Source organism: Uranotaenia lowii, chromosome 3 (assembly GCF_029784155.1).
Source record: "Uranotaenia lowii strain MFRU-FL chromosome 3, ASM2978415v1, whole genome shotgun sequence".
Classification (NCBI taxonomy): domain Eukaryota; kingdom Metazoa; phylum Arthropoda; class Insecta; order Diptera; family Culicidae; genus Uranotaenia; species Uranotaenia lowii.
The window spans coordinates 54,007,011-54,033,099 of NC_073693.1; the positions used below are offsets into that span (position 1 = coordinate 54,007,011).

Consider the following 26,089-nt stretch of genomic DNA (forward strand, 5'->3'; position numbering starts at 1 on the left):
GCTCTGTAATTGCAATGCAATGTACCGGAACAGCAACATCCGGGTACAACAAATTTTAATCATCCTTTAATTCCCTGAAAATCAGCTACCCTCGAAAAAAAAAGGATAAATCCGAGTTCGGCTGCCGAACTCAGTATTGAGTATACCTATCAGAACTTAGTTTTGTTATTGCCCTGTCAAACTCAAAGTTGAGGGAAGCCACTGAAGTGCTGTTTTGAACCAAAACTACTTAATTTTGAGTTTAAAAAAAAAAAGAGCGTGTTTGTTTTGGACTGCGCAATTAGCAGATGTTCAATGCAAGAAAATATAGGTTTAACACTCCCATAACGCTCAGTACATACAATAAACAAGAATAATAATTATTTATTGATTTAATCAATACAATTCACCTCAATCGTCATGTAATTCTGAAGCAAAACAGTTCTTCCTAAATTGGCTCAAAAACTGTTTCGACCACTTAAGCAAATACCACTAGCCGAACGTTTTTCCTCTCACTCAAGCCGACCCGACTCGTCGACCGAACGCCAGGGGCGTCTCTCTCGAATTTCCACGCGTCGGCCGGCGCCATTATTTTGTTCTCTCATCTCTCACTCTCATCTCTCAACAAAGCGTTTTCTCAGCAACGCTCCTGTTCTGGCTCTTCATCTCATCAGCTCATCATTCTTTCTTCAACGTTTTGCGAAGCCGGCTGTGTCGCAGAAAGATTCCTTTCGTTCCCTTGCAAAAATTCTAGAACCGATTGTGTTTCCGGAAGTCCAGAATTTTCTGGAACGAACGTTACCCGAGAGTGTAAACTACTGGAGCCCGAGTGTAATTTAAAGTGTTTTATAGTTTACCCAGCTGTTGATAAGAAGCAAACGCTATCAAGGTGAGTGATTAACTGTGGAAAAAAGAAAGATGGTGCTGATCGATCTAATCGAGAGCACGTTTTTTTTTCAAGAAAATTTTTCCGCAATATTGAACAATTTCCCCAAGTAAAAGTTGGGGAGGTTTAATACTTTTGAATGAAAGTGAATTTTCAGATTTCTGATAAAATTAGGTCAATTTTCTTTTAGATGTGTTCAACCTTGACTTACATTTAATGCAGAAAATATAGATTTTTTCCCTGTAAAAAGTTTTAATTTGAAAGGACTGCTATGATGAGAAAATGGCTTTTATTTAAGAAATGTATGCTTTTTCGTTAAAATTACAAATTTTCATCATCTTGCTTGCCAAATATGCTCATGGTGCATCATGATGAGTCAGCACAAAGGCAAATTGTAATTGTAATTGTGCTTTATTGATTTAACGTCAGCCCATCGATATAAAATCATAGTTAGGGTCAAGGAAATACATTAATTGCAACAACTGTAATAATATGTTATAATCTTTCTTTCATAATTTCTTGTCTAAGTATCAATTGTATGTATTTCAATTAACATTCATAGTCCTGAATGTAGTTGAAAACGTTCGATATTTTAAGTTTTCAACATTTAACATCTCAATGACCTTATTGAGAAGATTTTTCTTCTTTGAAAAAAATAATTGTAGTTTTTTTTTATATAATTTCACGTTATCCCCTCGATAAAAAAATAAAAAAAAAATCCAATAAAACAATTACATTGATCTGGAAAAAACAACCCTATCGCTATACTTCTCGTCAGTGATTAAGAGCAAAATTTCAAAAAACCGTATATATTCTTTTGTAATCTCACTTTGCGTTTTCTATCCTTCACCTTGTACAACTATGTCATGTAAGTTATATGTAATTTTGAGGCTACCGTAATTTCGAACAATAAACTTGAAACTCAAACAAGAATTTTTGAGTCAATATTCAATATGTCTTTCGTTTGAAAGACTAGAATTTTGAATAATCTTTATTTTTGAGTTATTCGTTTATTTCTTACTCTTTAACCATTTTTTATTCGGCTAGTTGTGACTTTTGGTCTTAGCTATCTTAGGACAACCACAAAATGTTTTTTTTTGAATGCACACATACATATGTAGTTAATCTTCTCCTCGAATATTCAATTGTATTTAAATTACATTTGGGGCCCTCAGGATCAGAGGGGTGCAAGTCCAAAATCATAAATTTTGAGTTCAGTACACCTAACGATTCTTCATGTTTCATATACATCTGGGCCAACACGAATTTTTATAATTTGTTTTTGAACACTTTAGATTACTGCTCGAATTCGAAAAATATATGAAAAATCGAGCACCTTCCCTTGTAATTCTTAGAAAAAATTCCACAACAATCGCTTATTACGTTATTCAATGTCGGAGAAAAAAAAAATCAATAAAACATGCATTTAGAATTCAATAGGGTTGTTTTTTGTATGGGCTTCCACAAAAATACAGCATTAATTGTTTCGTGAATTTATTATGGAATTCAGAAGAGATTTTTTTTCTTGGATGCGTCTGAAAAAAGTTATAGGTAACTCCCCAAACTTCTAATTGTGTCATATTTAGACTAGAGCTGATGAGGGATTAGGTTTAACAAAAAACCGTCGAGTTGGAAGTCAAATATCAAATCAATCGCTGTCGATTTAAAAAGTTATCACAAACCCACCGCAAACCGCAATAAAAGCTAATTAGAAAACATAAACGCTTTGGAAGCGATTCTTTCCATTGAAGAAAGAACTTTCTAACCAAAAACTAATTAACTATGATCCTTAAAAATACACTAAGTCATTTCTCTTGTTCTTCATCTTCCTTTCGCTCCAGATGCCGGAAGCCGAAGTCGAAACCTTTGCGTTCCAGGCTGAGATCGCTCAGCTGATGTCGCTGATCATCAACACCTTCTACTCGAACAAGGAAATCTTCCTGCGTGAGTTGATCTCCAACTCTTCCGATGCCCTGGATAAGATCCGCTACGAATCGCTGACCGAGCCCTCGAAGCTGGACAGCGGCAAGGAGCTGTTCATCAAGATCATCCCGAACAAGGAAGCCGGCACACTGACCCTCATCGATACCGGTATCGGTATGACCAAGGCCGATTTGGTCAACAATCTCGGTACGATTGCCAAGTCCGGCACGAAGGCTTTCATGGAAGCCCTGCAGGCTGGTGCCGACATCAGTATGATCGGTCAGTTCGGTGTGGGTTTCTACTCCGCTTACCTGGTGGCCGATAAGGTGGTCGTTTACTCCAAGAGCAACGATGACGAACAGTACGTGTGGGAATCTTCGGCCGGAGGTTCGTTCACAGTTCGCTCCGACCCTGGCGAGCCATTGGGCCGTGGTACCAAGATTGTTCTTCACATCAAGGAAGATCAACTTGAGTATCTGGAGGAGAGCAAGATCAAGTCCATTGTCAACAAGCACTCGCAGTTCATTGGCTACCCGATCAAGCTGCTGGTGGAGAAGGAACGTGAGAAGGAAGTCAGCGATGATGAAGCCGAAGAAGAAAAGAAGGAAGAGGAGAAGAAGGACGAGGAGCCAAAGATCGAGGATGTTGAAGACGATGAAGAGAAAAAGGACAAGAAGAAGAAGACCGTCAAGGTGAAATACACCGAAGATGAGGAGCTGAACAAGACCAAGCCCATCTGGACTCGTAACGCTGACGACATCTCTCAGGAAGAGTACGGAGAGTTCTACAAGTCTCTCACCAACGATTGGGAAGATCATCTGGCCGTCAAGCACTTCTCCGTTGAAGGTCAGCTGGACTTCCGTGCGCTTCTGTTCGTCCCTCGCCGTATGCCCTTCGATTTGTTTGAAAACAAAAAGAAGAAGAACAATATCAAGCTGTACGTGCGACGAGTATTCATCATGGACAACTGCGAAGAACTTATCCCAGACTACCTGAACTTCATCAAGGGTGTCGTCGATTCGGAAGATCTTCCTCTGAACATTTCCCGTGAGATGTTGCAGCAAAACAAGATCTTGAAGGTCATCCGCAAAAACTTGGTCAAGAAATGTCTGGAGCTGTTCGAAGAACTCGCCGAAGACAAGGAGACTTACAAGAAGTTCTACGATCAGTTCAGCAAGAATCTGAAGCTCGGAATCCACGAAGACAGTCAGAACCGTCAGAAGCTGGCCGATCTTATGCGTTTCAACACTTCGGCCTCGGGTGACGAGTACTGCTCGCTGGCTGATTACGTCGGTCGCATGAAGGAGAACCAGAAACACATCTACTTCATCACCGGTGAAAGCATCGACCAGGTCAAGAACTCCGCATTCGTTGAACGTGTCAAGAAGCGAGGATTTGAAGTTGTGTACATGACTGAAGCCATCGATGAGTACGTCATCCAGCAGCTGAAGGAATACCAGGGCAAACAGCTGGTATCCGTCACCAAGGAAGGTTTGGAGCTGCCAGAAGACGAAGAGGAAAAGAAGAAGCGGGAGGAAGACAAGGCCAAGTTCGAGAACTTGTGCAAGGTCATGAAGTCAGTCCTTGATAACAAGGTAGAGAAAGTTGTCGTGTCCAACCGTCTGGTCGATTCGCCTTGCTGTATCGTTACGTCCCAGTACGGCTGGTCCGCTAACATGGAACGTATCATGAAGGCTCAGGCCCTCCGGGATTCGTCTGCCATGGGCTACATGGCCGGGAAGAAGCACCTGGAAATCAACCCGGATCATTCCATCGTCGAAACTCTGCGTGTACGTGCCGATGCCGACAAGAACGACAAGGCCGTCAAGGATTTGGTCATTCTGCTGTTCGAGACTGCCCTGCTATCGTCTGGATTTTCGCTGGATGAACCTGGAGTACACGCTTCCCGCATTTACCGTATGATCAAGCTGGGTCTTGGCATCGACGAAGACGAAGTTATTCCGGAAGAGTCCACTGCCGCTGCAACTGGAGGCGCTGGTGATGCCCCACCACTAGTGGATGACTCCGAGGATGCCTCGCACATGGAGGAAGTTGATTAAATTGACTGATTAGCAAGATTACCATTGAATGGTTGCGGAGAGAGAGTGAGAGAGAAGAGAAACGAATGCCTGCCGTGTTGTAACGGTTGGCTTTCTACTTCAACGGGTGGTAGGATATCGTTGTTGGAATAAAAAGCTTTTACCAATTTACTGCTACGTTTAGTGACAAAGATCGTAACTCTAGCACCTAATCACTTAATGCAAATAAGTTGTACTCACAGTACTTGTATTTATGAAAATTCGGATTAATCAGCTATAATTAACGTACGTAAAACTCTGATTTAAAATAAAAGAACAAACATGATACGAAGAATTCACATTCTGTTGTTAGTTAAGACAAATATCACACTTACCGAAAGAAATTGAGGTTCACGGGTCATTAATACGTTAACGAAATCATAAAGTAGTTTGGCAAAGTCAAGAATGAAATTAGGGATGAATCATCCCAGAGGATGGAAAATGCCGTACAAAGTAAAAAAAACTAAGTCAAGAATCAGTAATTTGTATTGAACCTGTAACACGATAAAAAGATAGATGAAAGGTAAGGGCAAACAAAAGAAAGAAAAAGTATCAGCGGCACTCTCTCAACATCTGTGTAGAAACGGTAGAAACACTGAAACAACAACTGAGCGAGCTCTCCTCACCGGTCTCACCGGTACGGTGCCTGTAGTATAGAAGAACGATCAACAGCAGGCAGATCGTCATCCGCACCAATCCATCAGTATGTGTTAAGGAACGCGCTTGTACCTTAACCAGTCTTAATCCAGTTCTCGCGGTGTTCGCGTCGTCGCTTTACAGTCGGGTCGGTACCATTTGAAATTCCACCAAAGGAGAAAGTACCTATTTCTTTTGGTGGTATAGAGAGTTGCATGCTCTTTTCCCGCCCAAGAACTCTAGAAGAATTACCCTAGGCAAAGGGTCGTTGTTGCATTTGGTTGAGGATTAACCGTTACGATCGTCACCTAGATTGTTGAACAGAGTAGACACAACTCAAGCGGCCGGGTGCTTTTCCAGTGTGTATCAAATCCCGCGAGACATTCTTACCGCACGTCGTTAGGTTCACATATAATTTGAGAAAATGGGTGGAGTCCCCCAGCAAACTCAACCGGAGGCTCTGTAGCGTGCGTTGACTTCTATGAGTATACACCTGTTCAGATGTCATGAAAACCTATATGTAGTAAACTATAAAGAGGCTATCGAGTCCCATCGTCGAATACAGGATCCATTCTCAAAGCAGAGCCCTGTTTTCGCCGAGTTATTAAGGCAAATTAAACAACCGAAAAATAAGTTGTTGAGGTAAGTACTAGGTATGTTCAATTGCGCAGTTTTTTGTTATTTTTTTTTTTTTTGTCAAGTGCTTTGAGTGGCATTTGTAGGTTGATGGTGTCATCAACGATTATCAAGACTTGTCGAGTGGAGACTCAACATTTTAGCAAGTTTTTGTGCGGTAGTCAGCAATTTTATTTGCTAGCTCGATCGGGGGTGTTATTGTAAACCAATTGATAGCGCTTTGCAATATGGATGGAATCGCCGAGGTTGGCACTTTTTGGATGTTTTGATCGAGTATATTGATCAAATAGAAGTACATTATGGTTTAGGTACTGCCTAGAAAAATCTTTTACGAAAGTCGATGCTTATCCTAAAGTAACTGTTAGTATTCAAAAACGACTATTGTTGAGCTGAATAATAAAAAGATGATTTCGTTGAACCATTTGATTAATTTATCTCCATGCAAAGCAAAATGTGATTTTATAAAAAATTTAAGGTAAAAGGTTATCAAACCCATTGTAAATTTTACCTAATTACATCAAGGTTTTTTACACGAACTATTTGCACAGATTTTTGCGATAAGCCCGGCTTTGTTGGACGGTTTTCGCAATTGGCATGACATCTGAGAAAAAAATCAAAGTCTTTTTCCATGCATTCGCATTCATTCCATGCATTCCCTTTCAAACGGAAAACACTTGTAAATTTTTGATATTTGAAAGAAGAGACTTGAGATTTCGAGCTACCAAACTTCGGCAATTAGATGCTGAGGTCCAGATATTCAAATTGGTTCGATCACATCTAACCACACGCCCGCCGGCCAACGATAAAAGTGCTTAACTGACGCGCATGACTGGGTTATTGTGCTGGACAAGGTTTTTCACTGCTATCCTCGACAGACTCAGACCGAAGATGCAGAAACATGTTACGTAGGTAATTTCTTTTTTTCTTTCTTTTCTTTCATTGCACCACGATGCATTTCAAGATCAGCCTGGGATGAAAGCATGTTTCACTCTCTATGGTGGGCTTTGGAGTATTTCCAAAATAAATAAGCAACTCGTAAAAATAAAATGAAAGTTTTTTTTCTGGAAATTGAGATTGAGCTTCGTGTGTAGGTGGGTGGAAGTTTTAATTTTCGCATTTCCCCCATTTGACCCCAAATGATCCACACGCGTTGTTAATACGGCACGACGCGAAACACAACAACACGTTCCAAATGGGCATTCTTATTTCGGTAATTGCGCGTTCGAGAATACGGGTGCTCTCGCATCGCATAGATGTGCTTGCCTCGATCGTGAAGCTTGTACAAAAGACCGCGATTTTTGGGTATGGCGTTCGAACATTAAGCGGAGTGTGTAATTACCATTGTCACGAAGAACGGTTTTAACGGGTTGTTGCACATCATATCCGTTTTCGGTTCAGTTCCCTTGTCAGTAAACTAATCGTCAACCGAATCGTTTAGGTCAGTGGTTTTCAAAGTGGTCCCTACCGCCCCCTTGGGGGCGTTGAGAGCTTCCAGGGGGGCGGTGAGCTCAATGTTGAAATTTGGGGGGCGTTGGAAGGGCTCAGGGGTGCGGTGAGGTCGTAATTCATATTTTCACAAATCCCGAAACAACGTAGATTATGAATGACAACGAGTTAGTTAGATGCAAAAAATGAAATAACGTTACAAAACTAGACATCAGGTTGAAGACTAAAATATCTATGATTTCACAGAGCTGAAAGCAATTTTTTCGATCCAGTATCTCAATAATTATTTTTTAATGTTACTAAAAGATATTTTTATATTGCCACTGATTTTGTATACGCTCTACATGTTGATCTTGTTTGGTAAGAATATTTTGGGTTATACTAAAAAAAGAATAATGCTGCTAAACAGAAAATACCTTCAAAAAAATCTGTATTAGAACTTTGAACTTTGAACAGGACTTGAATTCAGATATCAAGAAGTAATACTATTCTTATTTTTTTTACCGACTTGACAGTATTTGTATTTAATAATGCAATTTAGTTCTCAACACTAATGCAAATTAATGGTAAAAAGAAAATTTTGTTTACCAAAATTTAAGATATTTGATTTTATATCAAACTTATTAATTAGTTCAAGTAAGTGTGCAGGAAACTTTACATTGAAAAAAGTGTTGTAAGTGGCCCTTGGAACCAAATGGGTATAAGTTAAGGTTGTCAGATTGCCCGGTTTTATCCGGGTTTGCTCGGTCCAGCCCGGTTGCCCGGATTCAATGTGAGAAAGGCCTGTTTTTCTCAGGAACTATTCATTCAGCCAAAACAATCAAAATATAAACAAAATGTGTTGTTAATATTTTTATTTACGCGTCAAAAAGAAATTTTTTGAGCAATTTCATAAAAACAATTATGAAAAGTTTTTTTCAAGTTTTTTTTCATAATTTGCCTGGATATAATCCGGTTTTTGATCGACAATTTTATTATCAAACGCCCGGATTTAGCCAGGTTTTTAGATAAAATATCCCGGATTTGTCCGGCTCCGGTACATGCTGGGAAAATTCCGGCAACCTTAGTATAAGTGAGTGAAAGCAAATTTCGAGAAAACACGCTTTTAATTTTTTTATGTTTGGTCATTAACCATGTATTTAAAAGAATGCATTTCTCTTTCTTACAAAATAGTTTGTAAATAAAATACTAAAAATCTGAAAAATGATGAAGCAAATGTTGTTCGAAACATAAGAATCATTAAACATTAATAAATCAAAATCGACCATTTTTACACTTATAAATAATACCCCTTTGGCTCTGAGGGCTTCATATAAATTTAAATTAATTTTGAGTTAAGCCTTATAACAACATCAAGCCAAAGCTAATGATTTTAAGCGATCCAAATTTTCATTTGCTAAGGGGGGCTTTGAGCTCGAAAATTTTGCAAAAGGGGGCGGTGAGCGAAAAAAGTTTGAAAACCACTGGTTTAGGTCATAGGTACTTTCTTTCGCTTATTTAATTGTTGAATGCGATACTGACACCAAATTGTTTTTTCGACTAAAGTAGGTCCTTTGACATCTTCAAAAGTATCATTTTTTTAGAGAACACATTCCATCACTTCGAATGAGCTTCAACCAGGTATGGTTCTATACACGCGGACCACATGAGAGTGATAATTGTTTATCACTACACGCGGCCCATCGGAAAACGCCGCGTGAGAGATTTGAACCGGGTGGTGTGAGAATTATTGTGTCATCGATTCTGGTGTCTGAACCATTCATTCATTAGGTGTGTTGAGAAGGTAGCTGATGAGATCATGTGATATACACTGCCACTTGTTGGCATGCTGTAAACGTGCCTCTGAATCTAGGCATCAAAAAAGTTCGAATTCGTCAATGTCATGAAAGAGGCAGATAAACTCAATCTAGCGCCGAAAAGTATTGTACATTAGTCCATCCTCCCAGGCTTAAAAATAACGGCTCAAATTTTGTTCTCAACACCTTTTACCTACAAGTTTTAGTTTTTAGCCATCTCAATGAAAAAGTTTGAAATCTGAAGCCTTTCCAACAAAATAATTTGTTATTAGCGGATTGATCTTATAATTTCAGACACTTACAAAAAAAAGTCGAAACACAATAAAGATGAGTCCAAAAAACCTGCAGAGAATGAGCTACCTCATTAGCGTCGTCGTCGTCCTCGTCCCTTTAATGGCACTGCCAGAGGTAGGCAGCCAGGCCACGTGCTGCGAGGACTACTGCTACAGCATCGATTCGGATCGAACCCAAGCCAAACACTTCAGCACCAAAACGGCGTACGAAGTAATTCGTGCACCGACCTCGAATCGAGAGTACATCGTTCCTAGTAAGTTCGGAGTTGTGATAAGATTGCCTAGTTCGTTTCTAAATGTTGTAACATCATCCTGCAGATTGTATCCCCTCTAAAGTATGGCTGTTGAGCAGACACGGCACGCGGCTTCCGGGGAAAAAAGACATTGAGTCTCTGCCGCAAATTTTGACCAATGTAAGTCTGGTACTCCTAAATCATCTCAGCAGGTTAAAGCTAAAATTCTTTCCTCTCCACAGCTTCGTGATTCCATTATCGATAACTATGAAAATCGACGCACTGCACCGGATGTCGGTCGAATGTGCCCGGACGATCTTGAGCTGCTTAGACTTTGGCACTGGGATCGTAACATCACCAGCAACTTTGATTCATTCCTAACGGTGCAGGGCTGGAACGATTTGAAGTTCATGGCCAAGCGGTACCAGGACAGGTTTTACGAGGTGTTCTCGGGCCAATATCGGAAGGAGCGATTTTTGGTAAGTGGTTTTATCTTCCCAGCTCTTGATCATAGATAAATTTGTTTCCTTTTTTAGTTCCGACATACTGATAGCCAGCGAACGGAGGCCAGTTTCAAGGCGTTTGTCGAGGGATTGTTCGGCGATGGAATGTCCGAGTACATCAAACCGGAACCGGAACCAACCGATGACAAACTACTGAAACCGTACGATTTCTGCCCGGCATACGATGCCAACAAGGACAAGAACAAGTTGCCGGATTCGGAGTTGAACAAATTTATCGCATCGCCACTGTTCCAGATCACCCTGTCCGATATTTCTACCCGGTTGGGATTCCGGTACAACCTAAGCCTGGATCAGGTCGATGCCATGTGGAACGCATGTAGGTTCGAGCAGGCTTGGCATCTACAGCAGTTGAGTTCCTGGTGCAGCGTATTCACCAAAAATCAGGTCAACGTCTTAGAATACAGAGAAGACCTGAAATACTACTATCAGAACAGTTACGGTTACGAGAGGAGCTCCGATTTGGCATGTTACGCAGTTTCGGACATGATAAGGCACTTCGCATCCCCTGACGATCCTCTGGTGACGGCTTACTTCACTCACGAATCGGAGATACAGCTTTTTCTGACGGCGTTGGGTGCCGTCAAGGACCGAGAGGCTCCTAGGGCGGACAACTACCACGGAATGCGGAATAGATTGTTCAAATCCAGCGTCTTAACGCCGTTTGCTGCAAACGTGGCCGCCGTTAAGTATCAGTGCGCTGACCCGGTGGAACCTGTCAAAGTTATTTTCTTCCTCAATGAGAGGGCACTACTGTTCGATTGGTGTAACGTGGGGTTGTGTAATTGGGGCGAACTGCAGAGGCGATATCGCCGGTTCACCGAAGGGGATTGTGCCAAGCTGTACTGTGCCGGAGGAGGCGCCGCGGTGAGTGTCCTTTCAACTGGTTTAATGAGCTCGGTGGGTATTTTAATTTTAGCTGTTCTTATACATTGGTGATACCAAGAGTATTTATTTAAATAAATCTGTATAGAAGAATATTTCTTGAATTTTTGACCTCTTTTTTTATAACCTTGACATTCATCTTCAGTGTGTTTTCGGGATGGTGGGTTGTTCTTAAATAAAGCACCGACAATCGTTTTGAACAATCAATGTTGGGTAACGCTTTCGAAGTAACTCATGCGCATCGCTGCAACACCTTTCGTAAGTTTTTAACCGTCAAGGTAAGGCCAATTGGGGAACGACGAAGTGAGTATCCTGTCAGCACCACCCCTGAATAGTTTTTCTGCTTCTACATGCTACAGCGAAGATCTTGCTGAGTTTTTGAGACCTTTAAGATCCCACAACATGTGTGAATATGATAAGGGGTTGAACCACGTCTTAAGACAGCATTGCTTTTGAATCGAAGCGCCAAGACCTTGTATATAGGCAGTTACTTTATGAGTATAAGTAATCAGCTAACAAATGTTGGGACAGTTTGGTTCATTTGGTTTCATTCCTTCAATCTAAGTTTGGCGGAGCTAGTTCAATTGTTTATTATCGTTGATGCTGGTCTGATTTGAGTTGGTCAGCGTCACTTTAACTGCGGTTAGCAACCCTTTATCATCAGGTGGGCACAGTCTATAGATAAGTCTCAAAGTGAACGAGCAGTTGTTAACAGCCATACAAAGGATTTCTTTCTAAAAAAAACAACAACTGCAATTAATCCATGAATCGGAGAAGAAAATCTTTAAATTCGCAATGTTACAGCTCATGAAGTGCTGTCTTTTTGAGAATTCTGCACAATTTCATAACAAAAAGAGTCCGGCTCAAACAGAAATAAAGAACAAGTTGTGTAGTTTGCTAACGAGAACAAAACTCTAAGATCACCTAAAATGATTCAAATGCTCTACACGAAGACTTTTTGGCAGATTTTTTGTTTAATTCTTGAAACCATGAGTTGTGGTCCAACCTCTCAAAACATGTTGCGTAGAGCTGAATAAATGCGACCACTAAATTTGTTTAAATTCTAATAAAAGAAGTTCAACAAAATCTCCTAACGGTAATCAGTTTGGAGGCTCAATTATAAGTAAGTACCTATATATCTTTCAATAGGGGATTAACATGTGCATTTTCAATTCGATTGTTTAGTAAATGGAATAAATGTTTGTCACTTGAATTGATACTTATCTTGCAAGCACAAAGGGGCTAAATATGACTAACTCTTGGCGGTAGCTTTTGCGTTCCAGCTTGCGAGCGTGGCATTTGATCCCACTGTTCAAATTGTTTAGCATTGGAGCTAGTTCATCAGTTTTTTCGATTCATAACTGTTGGTCAAAGCGCGTGAGGTATATCTGAAAGAAAAAAAGGAATTTATGAATTTCAAATCGATCGATTGTGAATGAAAATACGTCTAGACTACGGAAGAACTCACCTAAAGAACAGCGAGTTTCCCCGTTTGTGTTGACCAGCGGCTTTAAGTTTAGAATAGCAGTCTCTCCAATCGCTGTACTGTTCCATGGATGGCATGGAGCCTGCCTTCAGTCTGGAAGTATTGAAAAATAATATTATATACAACATCAACTTTGGCAAAAACGACTGCTTGCTGTTAAATTTCTCAAAAGAAAAAAAAAGAACAACAACCGATATTTAACATAGTCTCACCTAGATCCGTTAACGATCATGCTAGTTGATACCACGTGATACGGATAGAACATACTTGATACTACAAACTGCGAAATGCTTGAAACATAAACTCGACCCTCTCGCTCCCGGACAAGGTACTTGCTAACCAGATAGGTTGCCGAACTTGAAATAACGAGACAACCCAAATCGCAAATAAGCCGGGGCATGAATCCAGAGAAAAAACCTGCGATTCCCTCTTGAGACCAAATCTCCCGGATTGATTGCCACAGTCCTGTGTAGAGTTTCTCCCGGCCCACAAACTGAGCCATCATCCGTATAGATATCACATGGAACGGGTGTGAAATGACGACCCCAGCCGTGTGCACCACAACGTTGCGTTTCAGTTGCTTCCTGAATTGTTCGTCCAGTTGCTTGCTGTCTTCTTCCGGAGTTGGCGCAGCAGAGTCCGCACGTTTGTCAGCTGGTGCTGCTTCCAAACCCATTTCGTCGGCTACCTTCTCGCTGTAATAAGCGCTCAGCATGTTACCGACGATCTTGGCGCTTAAACCCCTGAAACACCCGCTAAAACCATCGACATCTTTGATGAATTGTGCTGGCAATTTCAAGAGCAGATTAGGAGAAGTTCGTAAATTCAAACCAATCAATACTCACCATATTTAAAAACATTGGGTAGAATCATAGTAGGCCTGCCGAAAAGTGTCCTTCCTGGAACGGGAGCAATCGGCTCAAATCCGATCTAAAAATAGATAATGTGTTATGCGCTTATCAGATGTTATCGGAACCTTGAGAAACATCACAACGATGATCAAAGTTCAGCACTTATTTGCTTTCCGCCACCCCATCTTCCCATCCCATAAGTTCTAACCTGCATCAGCACTTTGGCGTATTCGAACGGATGTAGCGCCGTGGTGACTCCCAACCGGAGCCCGAACCGGATCCCAACCCCCTGGCAACTTGACGTTTCCCATACTAATCGCGTGTGCCAGTTTTTCTGGTTCTCTGGTTCTGTCAAAATCTCATTTTCACTCAACAAACATATCGAAAGGGTGGATAATGAAATGTTCGACAAATTAAGGTTTCAAAAATATTTTTTTTTTATTGAAAAAAAAAGTTTTTAAAAACAATTATTAAGAATCACCAGCGGCAAGGGAGTTGATATCTAAAGAAAAACACGATAATATGGTCAAAAAAGTCAGCGTTTCAAATGGCTTTTATTTATTAAATACACAAGCTAATTTTAATTCAAAAATCTTTGTAATTGGTTTTTGGTTTGGTAAATTTTAAAACAACATTTTATTCATTTCTAAACAATATTAACTTTGTAAGTTTTTTTTTGAAGAGATTCTTTAGAATCATTATGTTGCTTAGCGAAGGACTCCATCCGAAACTTCAGATAAAAATCAACACATAATTTCAACAACAAGTTTCGATAGTTAACTAAAGCATATTGATCCAAAATGTGTTCGGCTAATCCTCTAAAAACATCCCGTGCATCATTTGAAATCCGTGTCAGAGTTCGAATTATCATGATATCATAATAATAGCCTTGTTTGGTGGCCATTTGAAGCTGTATGGATTGCACGTTTTGAAGCTATTCAAAGAAAATTTGTGCGATATGCTCTTCGGGAGTTGCCTTGGGAGAATCCTCTAAACCTGCCACCGTATGCCCAGCGTTGTGCTTTACTGGGTCTTCACACACTCTCGGATCGTCATGTCATCGGCCAATCACTGTTCGTGGCGAAGGTTTTACGAAATGAAATCGACTGCTCATGGTTGCTATCTCGCTGTAATATCTATGCTCCAGAAAGAGCTCTTCGAAATCGAGACTGGCTTTCACTCGAATCAAGAAGTACGCGGTATGGTAGTAACGACCCTTTACGGTCTGCAAAAATTAGCTTCCTACGATTTTATACGCTTTTCGACTTCAATGTATGTACCACAACCTTTAAACGTCGTATTGAATCTTATCTAAGAGACGAATTGAGAAATAATAGTTGAAAAATCATCGCTCGAGCAATTTATTTATTTATGTAACCTTAAATTAAGTTTTATCATTAAGACAAATATGTCAGACGATTAAAAAGCAACAATAAACAATAAACAATAGTATGCTAAGTTTATACTTTGATGATTTTGTTCTAAAATTTTTACCTCCAACTCGGTTATTCTGCACACCTTTAACACATCGGCATTAACTTCTAATCTGCCAATAAAACTATAGAAAAGTTCATTTCTGCAATCTTCACATTTGATGCTACGAACTAATTTTTTAAATTAAATTTGCCGAAATTTTATCTGTACGTCACTTGTGCAAATGCAAAGCCATCACCTCAACTCGTTTCCGCTTTCATTCTCAGTGTTTACTATCTCAACATATTTGTTAAACTAATATTTCATAACATTCAGCTGGATAAAATTTAACCGTAATAAACTTAAGGAAATAGCGGAACTATTTTAAACCGCGTGATGTTTAATGAAAGAAATTCATAACTCTATCTGGTGACGCCTTGTAACAAAAATACAACGGATTCGGATGAAAGATGGCCATTTTGTAATCTTTGCTATAAACAGAAAATTTATTAAGTTGGAACCGAGAATGGAACACAAATAGATTGAAATAAAATTACTAATTTCATTGACAACTATTTTAAAATTTAATTATAAAGTTATTTATTTTTCTTTTTTGCATCACTTTTGATTATGTGCCCTTTTAAAATGGTATTTCGTCAGTTGAATTGCATCCAAGGATGCCGAAACAAAATCAAGTGGTTTCAATGGAAAATGAACGTTGCCGCTGCTAGGGACGACCCAGGATTCCTGTAAACAAACGCGACTAGTGCGACATCTACAATTTTTAAGACGGCACAGCAAACTCGACTTAACTGTCATGTTGCCAGGGGGTTGCCGGATCCACTCATTGTCCTGGTCGTATTCTTCTTCGTTCTGTGTGCCAGCTGACTTAACGCCAAGACTCTGGCGGGGATGGTACAGCAGCAGGTCGTATTCGTAATTGTTCTCGCTTTGCCAGTCCGGCCATTCCGTCCAGTCCGGCCAGTCCATTTCCCTGCAGCCGCTTGTCACCGGTGGCCAGTTTTTGCCGTGTGATGATAAGGGCTGTCCCAACGGTAGATGCAAAACACGGTTTTCGACCACGCTAAAACATTTCGGCTGGCACCGGTGGCGTATATTGCTGTTTTAGCACAGTTATCGATTTCAAAATTCCCAACAGGATAATGCATGATGGCTCTATCTAGAGGCATCATTTTTTTTTTTTTTTTTTTGGTTCTTTTATTCTCAGGGATTTTAAACCAAGTAGGTTTATTCATCCCGACGTTGAGCGTTTCAAGTAGTCTTTTGACTTCTGTGTTTCTGATTTCGGTGTTCAGTTATAGTTGGTGGATGAGGTTCGATGCTTTGAGAAAACTGATCAATTTTTTCTCCTCGTCAGGGCAGGGGGCGAGGATTTGGCGGAGAGATGTAGTTAAGGAACAGGATGATCTGAGAGCTTGGTATGTCGAACAGGAGGTAAGTATATGTTTGATCGTGATTTGAACGTTGCATGATGGACATGTGGGAGGATCGTCTTTAGTTATAAGGTGTAGATGAGTGAGTCGGGTATGTCCGATCCTGATTCTGGTTAGTGCTCTCCTTTCTGTTGGGCTGGGTCGGTCATTCCAAGTCTCGGTTGTATTCTTAATTTCCCGAAGTTTGGCTTGCACATTCTCAGACCACTCAATGGCCCAGGCGTTGAGTATTTTGCTCTTCATGTGGAGCGTTGCGTCCGGTTGGGGAATGCAGTGGATTGAAGATGGGAGGTTGGTGCCTTCGGATGCTAAGCGATCAGCTACTTCGTTGCCCGGTATCCCTGTGTGTCCAGGTATCCAGCAAAATGTGATGTTTCGGTGGGGGGCTTTATTGGAAATGGCATAGATCCATGGGTGTTTGACGTTACCAGCGGCTATGGCTGATAGGACGCTTGCAGAGTCGGAGAAGATGACGGAGTCAGACTCCGATCTTTCGGTGGCGTCAAGTAGAGCAAATGCTTCGGCACTGAAGACGGTACATGCTTCGGGGAGGCCATGGCTCCTACGAGAGACTCCGTCGTAGATGCCGCAGCCGACCTTCCCACAGTTCCTTTTGGACCCGTCGGTGTAGACATGTGGATGGCGGTTATATTTGGTCTGTACCAGTTGATTAAATTGTGGTAGGACCGTTGATCTGGGGTCACCTGCTCGGATGTGTTGTTTAAGGGACATGTCAACTTTGGGTGGTTTATCGTTCCAGTCTAGCACCTTGGGCCCCGGTCTGATACATATGGTGGGGAGAGTGTCACCAACTGTTTGGAGCAAGAAGCTGTTCGTTCTTTTCACCATTGGTGAGTCGTTATTCCGTCCGTTTGCCATTGAGCGAATGGCTTTGGACGATAGGTGCTTTGCCACGAGGAATCGGAAAGGGAGCTGTCCGCTCTCAGCCATGAGTGAGGGTATCGGGCTCGTGCGAAAAGCAGAGCTTATGAGTCGTACGCAGTTATTGTATAGTGGCTCCAATTTGGTTAGCATAACTTCAGATGCCCTACTTACAAAACCAATGCCGTACAGTATGGATGGTATCAGCCATCCATGCAGGAAACGGAATAGTGATTCGCGGTGGGCGAGACTGGTCTTGTTGGTGAGGATTCGCAGGATGTTGATTTTGTTGATGGCATTTTTTCGAACTTGGTTTAGATGGCACTTAAAGTTGAGACGGTCGTCTAACCAGATACCGAGTAGACGTGTAGAGTGGGCAAGGGGAATAGTCTTGTTGAGCATGACTAGAGGTGGTAGGGTTCGGAGTTTTTTCCGGTTGGGCCCAAGATGTAATAGACTTGACTTATCGGGGGAAAACTGGAAGCCAACAGTGGGAGCCCATTTTTCAACCAGTTGGACTGCAGCTTGCAGCCATCGGCGCGCCACAGTAGCAAAAGGTGATGAGGAGACGAGGAGGATATCGTCGGCGTAGATGAAAGTTGAGATATTGTTAGGGATGGTCTGGAAAAGGGAGTTGATGGCTATGAGGAAAAGGGTGGGGGCGATGACGGAGCCTTGGGGGACTCCGCCGTGGACGGGTTTGACTTGTGATCGGACACCATTGATGAGAACGTGTATAGATCGGTCTGCCAGAAAGTCTTTTATGTAGTCCAGCATCCGGCCTCCGATGTTCCACTTGATCAGTTGGTTCAGTATGGCGATACGGTCGACTCTGTCGAAGGCTTTCGACAAATCGAGGGAGAGGCATTCTAGATGGTGTTGCTGGTTCAGGTGAGTGTCGAATAGGTGTTCGAGATCATCGAAATAATCGTCGGTCGATTTTCCGGCTCGGAAGGCGTATTGGCGAAGGTCCAGGAGTTGTTGTTTCCCCATGTGGGTGTGTAGGCGACGGTTGACTATTCTTTCCATTATCTTCCCCGTGCAGTCGAGGAGGGTAATGGGGCGGAAGTTGTCAATGAGATTTGGGTTCTGTTTGGGTTTCTGTATAGGGATTACGAGACCGATTTTCCAGCTGTCGGGTAGGGATCCTGCTGACCAGATGTTGTTGAGTATGTCAACGAATGTGATTTTTCCGAGTAGAGATAAGTTTTTGAGGCAGGGGTATCCGATATCGTCTGGGCCGGCTGAGAGTCCCTTGACTCTTCTGAGGGCGAACTCCAATTCATTCAGCGTTAGACTACTGTTGTAGTCAGCGTCGTTGTTGTTTAGGTGATTAGGAATTGGAAGCAACGTGGACTGTGATGGGGCTGAGATGGAAGAAAAATGCTCGCAGAAGGAGTCGGCTATTATAAGGGGGTCATTGACGTATTGTTGGTTAAGCAATATGTGATAGGCGTCGTTACGGGATCCTCCGTTGAGAGTCTTGATTTTGGACCAGAGGACTGTTGATGGAGTGTTGGGATGGATCTCTTCGGTGAACTGTTGCCAGCATCTTGATTTGGCATCCCTGACAGTACGTCTGGCAAGTGTTCGTGCTGTTTTGAAATCATCCAGGGCGGTCTGTTTGAGGGGACTGTCATTGGGGATTCTTTTGAGGGCTCGCAATTTTTTTCGGCGGTTCTTTAGGACGTCACGCACTTCGTCGGACCACCATGGGACGGAACATTTCCCGGGGATTCCGCTGGTGCGGGGGATAGATTTTGTAGCAGCTTCGAGGATGATTTGCGAGAAGCTTGACAGTGTGGTTGGTTTCTTCTGGGAGATGAGCTTGTCTACGAGAAGTTGGTACTCAGTCCAATCGGCTTCGGTGTATTTCCACCTTGGTCTGGTGGTAACTTTGGGGGATGGGTGTTGAATTTTTATGAGGATGGGGAAGTGGTCACTTCCGTGGCAGTCCTCTAAAACTTCCCAGTTGAATTTCGGTCCGAGTTCCCAAGAGACAAGTGAGATGTCTAGGGCAGACATTTCTCCGGATGTAGGGTCAATACGTGTGGGGTGGCAGTTATTGAGAAAGGTTAGGTTTTTGGTAATTGCGAGGTTTTCCAAATAAGTTCCCTTGTTGGAAGTGTAGGTGCTCCCCCATGAGGTAGAGTGGGCGTTTGCGTCTGACATCACCACAAGCGGCGGTGGAAGCTGGGAGAAGAGATTCTCTAGTTTGTCGACGAAATCGTGGTAGGGCATTTGCGGGGGTATGTATAGGGAGACTGCTGTAATATCTAAGGGGGCCTGCAATCTGACGCAGACGGCATTGAGACTGGTGTTGATTTTGATCAGTTGGTGTGGAATATTGGCTTTAATCCCTAGCCCTGCTCCTTGGCGGGAGGTGGGGTTGGAGGTGGTGTAAAGGTGATACCCACGGATGAGATTAGAAGCTATTGTAGAGTTGCTTAGAATGTCTTGAATTGCCAGAACTATGGGTGAATATTCTTTGATTAGCAGTTGAATTTCTGGGAGTCGGCAGATGAGTCCCCTAGTGTTCCATTGAACAGCAAAGTTAATGGATTTTTTTTGTGTTGGAAGGTTGGTTGGGCTCTTACCAGTTGATGGTATCAAGGTGGGGTGGTTTGTTGCTGGTATGTTCATATTTTGGGTTGTATTGGCCATTTTTATGATATTGAGGGTGGATATTGCGTGTGGTAAGAGCTGAGTGCTGATAAATGTTAGGTGGACTTACCATTTGGGTTGGGGGCAGTCTGAGGGGGTTTACCTTGGGCTTCGACTGGTTTCATCTGGGGAAGTCTTGTTTTTTTGTTGCAAGCATTTGTTGTTGATTCGGGGGGACTGTCAATGGAACAGTTGTTCCGATTGCGCTTTGGAGTGGATGTGATGTTCTGGGTGTTTCGGGTTAAAGGTTGTTGTTCGGGTTCGGAGACGGAATCCTCGGAGTCCTGGGAGGAAGGGGTGTTGGTAGCGAGCGTAGATTCGTTGTTGCTGTTTTTCAGTTGTTCAATCTCTTCTTGTAGTTTTGAAACGAGGAGTTCAAGTTCCATAATCCGTTGGTCCTTTTCCGGGTTAGCATTTGGGATATTTTGGGAGACTCGTTGATTGTTGTTGGAATGTTGCTGGAATACTCTGGTTGCTTCGGTTTGGGTTAGACCGAGGTCGACCTTCAAGTGGATGATGGCTTCTTCCTGTTTGTGTACAGGGCACAGTTTGCTGGTAGCTGGGTGGTTCCCACGGCAGTTTACGCAGAGCGGACGATTCGGGCACGGATCGTGTTGGTTTGGGAAACCACAATCAAGGCAGATGGGGGCATTTTGGCAGCGGTTTTTCGAGTGACCGTACTTTCCGCAGCTATAGCACAGCAGTGGTCGCGGGTAGTACGGACGAGTGGCAACTCTGATGAAGCCGAAGTAGATGTAGGGAGGTGGGACCGTTCCTTTGATTGTAAGGACCATTGAGCTGGTAGGGATAACTTTTTTGTCGGTTTTCCTTGTGAACCGATAGACTTTGTTGACGCCTTGTTCGGAGAGGAAGCTTTGGAGCTCTTCGTTGGAGAGTCCGTCGGCACTACCGCAGGTGACGACGCAGTGGCAAAAATTAAGTGTTGGATGTTCCTCAATGGTGATTGGAGTTTCATCGATGAGCCGGGTCAGTTGGGTGAGTTTTGCGGCTTGGGTTGGATTTCGGACCTTCAGTAGGTAGTTTGTTCCACCGTCGATGGGATTTCCGCCCTCAATTTTACCAACAAGTCGTTCGACGGATGACGAGATTACAAACGGGTTCTTTGGGAGTTTGGCCGGGCTTACTGGTTTCATTCGTAGGAACTGGATCTGACCGTGGTTGCCAGCAGGATCCATCCATTCTGGGACCGTTCTGGAGTTTCTGTTACGGGGCGGGTTGGGGAATTGGCCCCACACGGGGGGAACCTCACCCATGAGGGCGGGATTGGTTTCAACGAATCAGACGAAAAGTGTTGTAGATGGGCAGGTGCTGAGGTTTGAGCGTCCGAAAAGTCGATCGGAAAGGATGTCCGTGGTAGAGGAAGTGTTCGTCAGCGACGAGAAAGCTGGGATTCAAACAATATAAACGGGAGGAAAAGCGTCTGACTTGTAGCGCGGTCAAAACGAGACTGCTAGAGGCATCATGGGATAATGCGAGCAGCAGCGGAAAAAATATCGCGATAATTTTCCTCGCAAAAAAAAAAATCTTTCTCACTTCACTTCACTGATGAAAGCTAATCCTCGAATATGAGTGTTTTCCTTACTCTGGCATGCACGGACACGCACGGAAAGTTTTAAAAATCAACATTCTTTACACGCTCGAAATTAATTAACCAATTATCGTTAAAAAGTAACCATTTTCACACCTTTCCGCGTTAAGTGATTTTTTGGTTTCTTCCATAGAAGTCATTTTTTGACTTCTCTTGAGAAGTGGAAATATGGTTACTTTTTAACCGCAGTCGATATTAGCAGATAAGTAAGAAAATAGTTATTTTTACAGAGATGAGGAATTTCGATTCGTTTAAATGAAAAAATAATTATTTCGAATGAATTTGGAAGACATAGAATTAACCCGAATAGCAAAGACCGTGGTAATAATATAACCGAACAATGGTTTTCAGTTTAACAATAAACTTCATCGCGGTATCTCGATATTTTTCAACCGCTTTTAATTTTAAAAGTACCATCATTTTTAAAGTTATCGTGAAGTTTACCGTTGATTTTAAATATTTCATGGTTGACGAAAATATCAAAAGCAAGGTGCCACTGTAGTTTTCTTGTGATTTTCAATGTTATTGTGTAATTTATGATAAAATTAAAATCCAACCGAAATAAATTTTGGTTCATTTTAGCTCCTTTTACCTACTTCTACTTCAGCGTGTAGAAACTTTTAAACACGCGCCATTTTATTCGGGCAATGTTTTCGCCATCCTCGCGTTTATTGAAAATGGCAAAACTGGATGAATTCAATCGTTTAGATGGATTCAAACTGACTGTATTTCGTTCTGTAGTTCCTGGTGCAACTTCCGGTGATGATGGTTAGTATTTTTTATAGTATTAAATATTAATATGCATCCAATTTAAACTTAAATTATTTCCAGGAGAGGAAAGCTCTGGAGCTCCAGCTCCTGAGGAAGATTTACTGGAACACCGAATTGTTTCCCCAATTTTCGCAGGAGGATCGAGGAACCGGTGGTACCATCTGGCAGATGATCCGGAAGAAAAGTTCGTCGGTGAATTTGGTTGATTTTTTAATTAGCTCGTGAAAATAAGGTGAGAAAATTACCTATTTTTTTCAAACTATTTCTAGTGTTGTATTAACTGAGGGTTCTTTTCCAGGTGCCGCATAAATGTTTTGGGAGCACAAAAGAACACGAAACCATCAGAAACCAATGCCTCTCTACAGATCTCCAAAAAACATCTACAGGATTCTGATTGAGTTGCAGACCACCGAAGTGTTCTGCAAAGGGCTTGCGGCACTATAGCGCGGAGCAACTAAAAACGGGGGCAACAATGGTCAAATTACGAACCTCCAGCCTCCAGCACAAACCATCAGAGATACTCGAAACCGCTGTCAATGTACACACTCAATGGGCTGGATTGCAGAGCTATAAAATATAATAAAGTTATTCTGAATTCGTTCTATTTTGATTAACCAGGCTGCTTAAGTTGTTTCTTGTTTTAAGGAAAAATATTCCTGATCGGTCGTGCTTATTTAACGAGTAATAGCTTTTGTAGCTGAATATCACAATCAATAAAAAATATATTATTCATAGTAAACCATGAAATTTTACGGTTAAAACAATAATTATATACCATAGAAAAACCTTGACTTCCACCTTCATTTTAAGAATGGAAATAAACGTCTTTTCATGGTTTTATTATGAAAAAGTGGAAGCTGTTTTAACCATGGACTTCATATTTTTGAGCTTCTCAATGTATGGAAAATCGCCATTTTTTTCATGGTCACGCTGCATAACAATACCCCTTTTTCATGGTTATTTTGGCTGAAACTATGAAATGTATGGTCGAAAACTATTAATTCCAATGTATATTCACGATATTGTGGACGATAATAATCATTGTGTCAACCATACAATTTATGGTGTGTGAATGTGGAAATCATGGTTTTTTCATGGTGCAATTCTATTCGGGAAGACAACACATTTTAATTGCAATTTTATTGAGCAGAGATAAAAACAAAATCTTTTCATCATTTTGAAATCTTCCTGTTTTCAGTATGTTGAAATTTTCATACATTTTATTCGCTGTGGAACCAAAACTTATCGCTCATACAAAGGTGGCTCCACGGCCGAAACCAAAAAGCGTAACGACGGTTCCTGTGAAAGTGGGTGTATGATAACCATCTGTTGAGTCTTGCTTAAGCGGGCGGCCAGTGACAAGGGGGTGTTTCAACAACCTTAAAAGTAAAATGAAATTGTTAAAAAATGTTCAAAATTTATCCAAAAAACAGGATAGTTTACCAGTCCTGACTTTCCCTCTCCTAACCCGGCCTGCTGCTAGGAATCAAGAAATTCCATATAGCAGACGTAGTTCTACGAATCGTATATCGACTGAAAATTTCTATTTCCCAAGTCTGCCAGTTCTGGTACATTTGCCTTCGAACCAGGAGCGTGCCATGTTGTTGCTGCTGTCGCATATTGATAACTGTTTTCCTGGACTAAATCTGGATCATGAAAGTACGTTCGAATTACACCTCTATGATGGTGCTCCAAACGGTTTACGGTTTTAGGATCATGGCGAGAGTAGGAGGCGTTCTTGGAACCGATGAATTAGAATTGTTTCCGCCATCAACCGTTTATGTTCTCTTGATCCTCGTTGAACATTCTGAAAACAAAACAAAATTTCGTAAATTTAGAGCAAATTGCGGTAATGGAACTACGAGTGCTCGTTATTTTATTTCAAATTACAAGATTCCAACCGGAATATCTTTCGGTAGGAATCTTATTGATATCCATTGTAATTCTGAAATAGAATAAATTTATAGAATTATACTGCCAGAAGATGACGTAAATAGAAAATGCTACTAGCGACTGGGAGCAGTAAGAGCGTGAACAAACAGAAAGAAAGGATCCTACATAATTTGGAAAATCTTCCGGCAGTAATTCGTTAATCGAAGATAATTCAATTAAAAAACACTAACCTTTCAGTAAAATGTCTCTTCCCGGATCGAACTGTTGTATCACCAGCATTTCTTTTTGAGATAATTTCACAAAAATCCGATTATAACTACCGCACAAGCGTCCGACCACCAATAACGCCAATGCTCGCACTCGACCTCTGGTTTAAATCTGGAGTTGTTCCTTGGAGATGATCCTGATTTAGATTTAAAAAAAAATTATCGAAACGAATCTTTAGATTTTAGATACCTAATAACTTGTCGGCGCTTACCTTGTTGGTTGATGTCTGCAATTTCTCTTGTCAGCGAGGGACCGGATTTGGAACCGGTGTATTCGTGCTGGATCCAGCAACGATAACCTGGCAAGTAGTTGGATCGGTACTAAACTACTTTTCGACGGAATCGGTTTTTGGCAACCCCCTGGCAACTTGACAGTTCTGGCGAGTTTCGTGTGCCTGATTCAAAATCGCAGATGTCGCATGTGTACCGCTTGTTTACATACTTTTCGTGCCATGCGTATAGAAAGGGCACATCATCAAATGTGGTGCGAATCAAGCAAATTCATAACTTTCGAATGAATGAAAAAAAGATTCAAGCGAAATTATTATTTTCATTCAATAATCTACCTGTTTTTACATTGTATAAGAACAGTTTTTCCATAAAACGGGAAATGTTCTGATATAATATGAAAATTTTGCCTATCTAGAATTATCATATGTATCGCAGTTAATGAAAATCACTTGATGATTGTTGTGGTAATGTTTTGTTTTACATTCATTGTGTGCGGTTGTCCTCAATAGTTTCGGTGGAAGGGATACTTGTCCCAAACAACAGCCGTATTTCAGTGAATTATTTTGATCAGTCCAGAAGTTTAAAACCTAATAAAGGACACACAGATTTACGTCTGTGTTCGACTTCGACTGAACTTTCGAAAACAGATTCATTTTACATATAACTGAGCAAAAATTTTTAAATTTGAATCGTTTTTCCATTTCTTGAATCAATTGAAATAAAAAATATTTCGATATGTGTCCTTCCGTCATGTTAAGCCGCTTGATTTTCGCTTTGACAGAACCAGAGAACCAGAAAAAACTGGCACACGCGATTTGTATGGGAAACGTCAAGTTGCCAGGGGGTTGGTTTTTGGCCGATTTACAGTACCCAGTGGGCACTAGAAATTAAGTTTGCGAAAACCATATATTGTTAATTTGATGATAAAACTTAATAATTGAAACTAAACAAAAAAAAATGTGGCTACGTCAAAGATTGTTGCTAAAATGGCGGACACCGTTTTTGATCAAATTTTTAACCATTTTTTTGGTTATTGCATTGGAACTAGCTATAAGGTTAGAATTGCGCTTTGAAAAATCGTTAAAAAGTAACCATATTGGCAGTTCTACAGCGGAAACCATAAAATGGTTACTTTTTAAACATAAATGGTTAATAAAAAATGAGCGTGTATACGGTAAACAAAATGTGTGTTCAATGGAACCCAGTCAATTATAATTCTACATGACTTTTTTTAAGCGTGAATTTATGACATTTAAC

At 41.3% G+C, this 26,089-nt stretch overlaps 4 protein-coding genes and 1 long non-coding RNA gene across 8 annotated transcripts; 3 read left to right on the top strand and 2 right to left on the bottom strand.

The window, feature by feature from the left end:
• Positions 1-651: 651 nt before the first annotated feature.
• On the top strand, positions 652-5,161 carry LOC129750867 (heat shock protein 83-like). The gene is made up of 2 exons (XM_055745987.1): positions 652-868; positions 2,707-5,161. Exon 2 carries the CDS (start codon positions 2,707-2,709, stop codon positions 4,846-4,848), a length of 2,142 nt encoding a protein of 713 aa, XP_055601962.1. The 5' UTR covers positions 652-868; the 3' UTR covers positions 4,849-5,161.
• A 393-nt stretch (positions 5,162-5,554) lies between these two features.
• On the top strand, positions 5,555-11,407 carry LOC129750868 (multiple inositol polyphosphate phosphatase 1). 4 transcript variants are annotated; one of them, XM_055745990.1, is made up of 5 exons: positions 5,555-6,144; positions 9,653-9,927; positions 9,992-10,086; positions 10,149-10,385; positions 10,443-11,407. In XM_055745990.1, the coding sequence occupies exons 2-5, from the start codon at positions 9,708-9,710 to the stop codon at positions 11,364-11,366; spliced, it is 1,476 nt and encodes a 491-aa protein (XP_055601965.1). In that variant the 5' UTR covers positions 5,555-6,144; positions 9,653-9,707; the 3' UTR covers positions 11,367-11,407. The 4 variants fall into 4 exon arrangements, with proteins under 4 accessions (XP_055601965.1, XP_055601964.1, XP_055601963.1 ...); XM_055745989.1 differs by having other exon boundaries at positions 5,556-6,144; positions 9,675-9,927; XM_055745988.1 differs by lacking the exon at positions 5,555-6,144 and adding an exon at positions 9,175-9,204 and having other exon boundaries at positions 9,675-9,927.
• A 661-nt stretch (positions 11,408-12,068) lies between these two features.
• LOC129754798 (mitochondrial carrier homolog 2-like) lies at positions 12,069-16,112 on the bottom strand. Its single transcript, XM_055751041.1, has 6 exons — positions 15,897-16,112; positions 13,858-13,923; positions 13,644-13,728; positions 13,011-13,584; positions 12,781-12,891; positions 12,069-12,700 (listed from the first exon to the last, which is right to left on the bottom strand). The coding sequence occupies exons 1-6, from the start codon at positions 16,050-16,052 to the stop codon at positions 12,646-12,648; spliced, it is 1,047 nt and encodes a 348-aa protein (XP_055607016.1). The 5' UTR covers positions 16,053-16,112; the 3' UTR covers positions 12,069-12,645.
• Positions 16,113-20,118: 4,006 nt separating this feature from the next.
• Positions 20,119-21,336, bottom strand: LOC129752192 (uncharacterized). Its single transcript, XM_055747982.1, has one exon. It carries the CDS (start codon positions 21,334-21,336, stop codon positions 20,119-20,121), a length of 1,218 nt encoding a protein of 405 aa, XP_055603957.1.
• Positions 21,337-22,248: 912 nt separating this feature from the next.
• LOC129758635 (uncharacterized) lies at positions 22,249-23,004 on the top strand. The gene is made up of 3 exons (XR_008740034.1): positions 22,249-22,439; positions 22,503-22,674; positions 22,741-23,004. It is a non-coding gene; the product is annotated as an uncharacterized LOC129758635 (long non-coding RNA).
• Positions 23,005-26,089: the final 3,085 nt, after the last annotated feature.